We start from the raw sequence: 6587 nt of genomic DNA, 5'->3' as shown, positions 1-6587 counted from the left end.
ATTTTGAATCTCCATGACTTTTCCAGGTTTTTAATGACCATAAGAACCCTGTCTATAGGTTTTGAAGATTTCTAAACTTCCTACATACAATCAAACCTAAACCAAAGTCTTCTTTCATTACAAGGCAGGTAAAGATTACCATTCATTTGAGCTGACAGCTGAAGGACAAACAAACATTTTCTTTTGAAACATAGGGCTGGGGGTTGCAGTAAGACTCCTACACTGCTGCAAACACTCAATAAATACAGTGAATTTAGCTAGACTGTGGGGTTTTCAAACCACACCAAAGTGAGCAGTGTAAGCATCAGCGTTGAAAAAGGAATACCCACAAAATGACGTGTACTACTCCCAGTACTGTGTAACACTGCAGCCGTGAAGCATGCTGGGAGCAGTGTGTGGGTATTTCTCTCTCAACAATGCTTATTTTTTGGTGTGGTATGATGTCCTCGGGGCAGAATTACCGCTCTCTGCTCAGTATAACAGAGCAGCTGTCTGAGATCAGTATTAAGTGTAAGCAGAAACCTTTTGTTTAGTATTGATCTAATTTACCCTGAAGCTGAGTAGATGTTTAATTTGGCTTGTTGTTGCCGGCATTTTCACGTCTTAACATTCAGATGCTAGAACCCTTTTGTATAGATGGAACGCCTTTTAAAGATCACGGTGACAGTTACTTTTAAATGGCATGCCAGTAATTCAGTTTTACAAGTGTCACTGAATCACAGGCCCTTAATCCTACACCTGGAGATATACTAAAAATAATAAACGTTTAGATCAAAGACCTCTGATCATCACCTCTAATGATCCCATTTAAAACCTAAAGCTAAGATGTAGAAATAATGACTGTTTCTGTATTTGTCACTCCTGAGCCTTTTACTGCAACAATGTAGGGCAGAGTACATCTTACAAACTACAAATGTAAACCATGTGAGATATAATTTACTAGTTTTGTGTGAATATATTGTGAGTTTTTCAGAAATTGGAGAAGTGTCACATTGTTGCATATAACTCAGCCTTCAATACATGAATGGAGCTGCTGCAAGTTTGAAATGATAGTATTCCCGGCCAGAAGGGAATAGTATCATTTCAAACTTGCCAGAGAGACTAATTTTAGTTGTTTCCTTAATTTCAATCTTCAGAAGAAAAGGTAAACAATTGACATTATACTTTTTATAATCACAGCATTGTTACCTTATTAGAGGCCTTGGAAAAAGAAGATTTAAAGCAAAGTTTACAGTGTATTTTCATTTATATAATATTTGACTGGTGCAATAAATGTACAGAAATTCGAAGTATCTAAAGTGAAAGCTTTAAAGCAGATACAAGCCGTTTCAAATTGTTGTATTATTTGATCTAGCTTTAACATTACGGATCATTTACATATTAGCACTATGTTAATGATGTAGCTGGTTCTGTTAGGGCTTCATTGAATTAGATAGGTGATTTATATTATTGAACTAACTTTAGCTTAGAGTGAGAGGAAATGTTACTTAATTGGGGGGAAAAAATGACAATTTATGGCAAAATAATGCTGAAAATGGAAAATGTATAGGCCCCTCGTTATTGTCACTTGTAACCATGACTGTTTGTGTCTCTTTTCTTTTCTTTCTTTTTGATTGTAAAGATAAGTCATACGTTAACAAAAGCTGAATCTGCCAAATATGTAGTCAACTATCTTGCTCTGTCAAAAATGCAGTGGAGTAAGAAGTAGCCTTTAGTGGAGTAAAGTATTCAAAACTAAATAAAGAGGGCATACTAGTAATAAAGTATACCTATATCAGTTTATTAGATGAGCCTAACAACATAAGGCCACAGTTCCCAGTGAGTTCTCTTCACTGTGGAGATGGTGAGGTTAGATGATAGCCATGGAGACTCTGTTGTTTCCCTGCTGCTGCTTCACTTTTAGCGGGTGATATTCAAAATAAAGTGACGTGGATGGCAGTATGCGCCAATGCAAACGGAGGGGGGCGTCTCCAACTATTTTGTTACAAACACGAATCCGGAGTAAGGAGTCTTTTTCCTGGGTATGTAACAGCTGGTTAAACTAAATAATACCATTGTTATTGCTGCTATTACAAGTGAACGATGTTTATGTCGAGACGGAAAGCGTCTTGGGGTCAGTCGCGCGTCTTTGTGTCTTTAAATGAATTCAAGGGGGCTTTTTACGGTCGTAAACGACAACAAAATAGCCAGAAACATAACACGATAGATGGCCAAATCTGCAGGACGTCATTTTGTGGGCTAGTAAACACTCTTTCCGGGCTGTGTTGTAAATGTGAGGCATCTCGCTGTCTGGAAACATTTTGTCTGCAGCGATGTGTGAGCATGTAACGCTAATGGATCCGTAGGGGGGAGGGAGTTGTTGTGGTGAGGCAGGTTAGACATTTTACTCCCCACTATTGAAGTAAACAAAGAATAGGATTTGTTTGGTGCTCGGTCGCCCTCTTTCTCTGCAGAGAAATGCGTCTGCGTGTTATTTGGGATCGCGGAGAATGGCCGATGTTTCCACACAGGCAGCGACGCCGTAGTTCCCGTTCCGTTTGACTTTGGCATTGTTTAGTAAGGGCAACTGGATCGGATCTTTGCCGCCCTGAAAATATGCAGTGTCGGGTCGCCTATAGGCCCTACTTCACCGTGCGTGCCCACCAGCGTACATGCAAAAGCGTCAATTACCAGATGATGCATTTTAGTGCCTTTTGTTTGGAGAGTGCAGACTGTAAATACGCACGTCGACTGACGCGGAGTGCATGCAGGGGGGCTGATCCTCCTCCGTGGGCACCGTGTTGTTCGGAGAGGGATCTCCACAGCCTTGCATGCTTTTGCACAAAACTTAAAAATAGAATACTTGCTAAGCTGCCAAAGAATACTCGAATAGTGCATTTAAATTTAAATTTTCCAAATATGGTTTTTTTGGTCAAAACTGCTCTCGGTCTGGAGCATACGTTTTGCAAAAGAGGCTAGCAGTAATGTGGGGAAAGCCAGTCGGGAGGATAGTGGAGTATTGTGTGGTGAATGTGTGTGTGAGCAGCCTACGGTGCTGACTCCTCTGCCTGCCAGGCTGGAATGAGGAATCCCGGGCTGGTGTTGCAGCTCCGCCTGTCGTGGGCGATGGTTTATTTTGGAAGTTCCACCTTTTTGGGATTTGTAATGACGGTTGAATGCAGTGATTGGCTGAAGTGTTTAAAAAGAGGCGGGACTCGAGTGCAAAAGCAAACTCCCTCATACAGAGTCACGTGTTACCAAAGTCCAGGAAGTAGGCTTGCTAGATATGTAGAAAGGACTCACTGTGCAGAATATAATAATACATAATAAAATGAAATGTTTGTGTCCTACCTGGTTATTTTAATACTAGATATGTTGTATTTTAGATATAAAGCAAGATGTTTGATTGAATGAGTATTGATATGTTGAATCTATATTTACATATAGTAAGATACACTTTAAGGCTTGGTTACCAAGGGTCACACAGGGTAAACATGTTCTGTCTCTGTCCTGCAGAGGGGTCATGTGTAAAAACGTATTGAGACCTTTATTATTTATTTTGTTTAATTATACTCACATGTTGTTTTATCAATTTACCACAAACCAACTGACATACAGAAACCCTGGGGCTAGATAATATCCTAGTAAAGGAGTACTACTACTGCACTAGTTTTGTGCAAAAATAAAGCTGACATGTCCATCGTGGGCTGAAAGGAGATGCTCCAAAATAGGTAAACCAGGCAAATACATACACATACATATTAACTGACGAATGGATATAAACAATTTCCTAAAATGTACAATATAAATGTTCTAAATACTCCTTGACAACAATTCTAAGCTATTAGTATTTGTATTTATGAGAGTGAGACTGAGTGTGTGCTTGTGTATACATGGGCAAGCAATGCAAGATCATTTTTCCAGTCAAGTTTATTAAAACATGTGCATTTCAAAAACAATTGCTTAATGCAACCTCTGATTCTTTTTTTATTAACACTATTATACAAATACAACAAGTCCATCATGAATACTTGCAGTCTTGGAAGAGTCATGTAGGAATACCGGTGTGCAGATATTGTGCAGGATAAGAAAGTCCTGCAGGACAAAGAGACAGGCTTGTCATAAAAAACACAAAAAGTAAGATACGAGGACTTATTTTCATTAACAAGCTTGTAGTTGACCATACAAGCGGGACTCCTCTCACTGCTGATATTGTCGCGCTTCAAGTCAAAATGGGCGTGCATGGACACTGTGCGAGGAAATCCTTGATTGACAGTTCAAGCTGTCAAATCCGGGGACATCACTCCGCCCTTCCGTGGATCCTCTGAACGAACCGACCAATAGCCAGTGTCGGGGCGGGGCTACACACGGAAACCCCGCCTCCTCCCAGAGCCAACCGAACGGAGATTGTTTTCCTCTCTCGGGGAGATTTTCACTTTGCAGCTTGAACTGTTTATTTTAAATCACACGCCGATGATAAGTTGCTTTTAGCATATACATCACTGTGGTATATTCCCCGGCCTGAGGAGTAAGCAGGTAACCAGAAAAATAACGGATAATCAAAGCATCATTTGCGTTCTTCAGCTCGCTATTTGGGAGAGGGGTGAGTTCATTCAGCAAGCTAACACAGCTTTAGCTATATCTACCGTTAGTAGCCGTTTTAAGTACCCCACATGGGAAATCAATGTTGCTTTTAATCTCAATTACCTCAAACTAGACCCGACATGAGTTCTCTAATAAATCGATAACTAATGCTGGCTTTAGATGTTACAGTAACAGCGAACCAGCCGCTAATGGTTAGCTGCATGTGCTTCCCTGCTAGGTGCTCGGTGTCTGGGGTACTCATGTTGTTTACATTAGCCAGCTAGCTAACTGGCAGCTCACAGCCACTGTCGACAAAACAAGTTATCCGCGTAGTTAATACAAAAACTGCTTTCGTATACTTCTACGTAGAAAGGCAGCCAGGAGGCGAGCAATTCAGCTACTTTTCATGCTTACCTGTTTGAAATGGAGTGTAATTTGCTGCTGTCCTGCGCCACGCTCTAAATGGCGGGCGTCAAGAAAGCGTCGTGGCTGTAACTCGAGGTCGGTGCTTGTGATGCCAGGCCATAAAGGGGATGGTGAAGCGCTGTTGTTAGCATGTGTCTAGCAATCATATATGCATTTGCCTTTTTGTGACTTTAACGATATTAAACCAAGTCAAAATGAAGTATCTACGAGCACCACAGCCTCGTTTTCGTTGGCCGCGGCTGTTCAGAGCGAGACTCTATAGTTGTCGAGTCCACTTTAGCTTGACAGTGTGACTTTTTCTCGACGTTGGGGGTTTGAAACGTACTTTATGTTCTTCCCCGTCGGGTTTCTGAGCTTTCTCTTTGTTTTAACGCAATTCATTGACGTGTTTGTGCAGTTGTTGCTGTCTTGAGGAAGTTGTGAATGGCAGGCTGGCTCCCCCACGTTCCCACAGCGAGCACCTGTTTGTTGCATCGGTGACGTAGGCTGTCTGTGTTTCATTGGCTACGGAGACTGCAAGCTTTACATTCAAGGCATGGTAACATTTAGAGGCATTTAATCATCGCATTATCCCTCAGTGATCGCCTCACTTTTTGTACAGTACATGAAAGACCTTGGGGATGAAGTTGCATGATGTTTAATATTTGTGTCATGCAGAATAGTATCATTATTTATTACTTGGATAACCAAGAGTTGTACGTCAGGGATATCTCTGCAGTTGACAGGAGGAACTTAAAAAGATGACAAAGTAGGTCAACTTGTAAACAATTTGAGTGTACTGTTATTACTGTTTATATCTGTGCCACAATCATTTTCTTACATAATGCAGTTCAAGGTTGGAGCTGATCAGCACTCTGTACGCTTTTTGAGTAACATGTGACGTCTGTTAGCTTATTCAAAAATGTAATCAGTGACAACACACACAAACCTATTTTCAAAAAGAAAATGCTTCAAAGTACCACACCAACATCGACATGGGCTATAACATGTCAGTCAATCAATACACGCCCATGTAGTTGACCTCTGTTTACCCTCAGGCCACTAAAAGCATTGGGTGTTTCATTGGATTTATGGTCACAGACTATGTAATATTTGTCTTCCCAAGCTTAACAACAGAAGCCTCTAGCTGGCACTGTGTGTATCCATAAATTCACATTTGAAGTAAAACAAATAATAACTGCCATATGCTCCACAAAAAAGCAATAAATGAAATCAAGTGGCTGATTTAATGGATTCCCGCATTAAATGATCTCCATATGCTTTTTATCCGCAGGTCTCTCAGCTCTTACGAGTATGAGTTCATAATGAAGCGGCGACTGGAGGATCAGGAAACGGTTTTTGCGTCCCAGCAGCGGCGCCTCGCTGGCAACGCGGAGGCTTTCCAGCATCGGGTCCTGGCACCTGCCCCTGCCCCGGCTGTGTATGAGGCAGTGCCCGACAACATGCAGCCCACAGCAGGCGTCCAGTACTCCGTCCCCCAGGGATACCAGGTAGGCTCTGCCCGTCCACTGCAGATCTGTTTTAAGCTTCCTGATTTAAGAGTTAAAAACTCGGTCAAACAGCAGTTTTAAGTCATTTGTGTCTCATAGATTAGACTG

The 6587-nt window shown here is 41.4% G+C and overlaps 1 protein-coding gene across 6 annotated transcripts in view; it reads left to right on the top strand.

The window, feature by feature from the left end:
* The first annotated feature begins 1969 nt into the window (after window positions 1-1969).
* sin3aa (SIN3 transcription regulator family member Aa) overlaps window positions 1970-6587 on the top strand; it is a 28072-nt gene continuing 23454 nt past the window's right edge. The window contains exons 1-3 of one of the 6 annotated variants that reach the window (XM_034149284.1): window positions 4345-4515; window positions 5387-5522; window positions 6263-6479. In XM_034149284.1, coding sequence (XP_034005175.1) covers window positions 6294-6479 — 186 coding nt within the window. In that variant the 5' untranslated portion in view covers window positions 4345-4515; window positions 5387-5522; window positions 6263-6293. Of the gene's footprint in view, window positions 2022-4337; window positions 4583-5386; window positions 5523-6262; window positions 6480-6587 lie in introns of those variants that run through there. The other 5 variants (XM_034149280.1, XM_034149282.1, XM_034149281.1 and 2 more) reach the window with 5 other exon arrangements.

The sequence above is a fragment of the Trematomus bernacchii genome, unplaced genomic scaffold, assembly GCF_902827165.1.
Source record: "Trematomus bernacchii unplaced genomic scaffold, fTreBer1.1, whole genome shotgun sequence".
NCBI lineage: Eukaryota > Metazoa > Chordata > Actinopteri > Perciformes > Nototheniidae > Trematomus > Trematomus bernacchii.
Note: the sequence above shows the minus strand (reverse complement) of the source record. Positions and strands in the feature narration are given on the sequence as shown.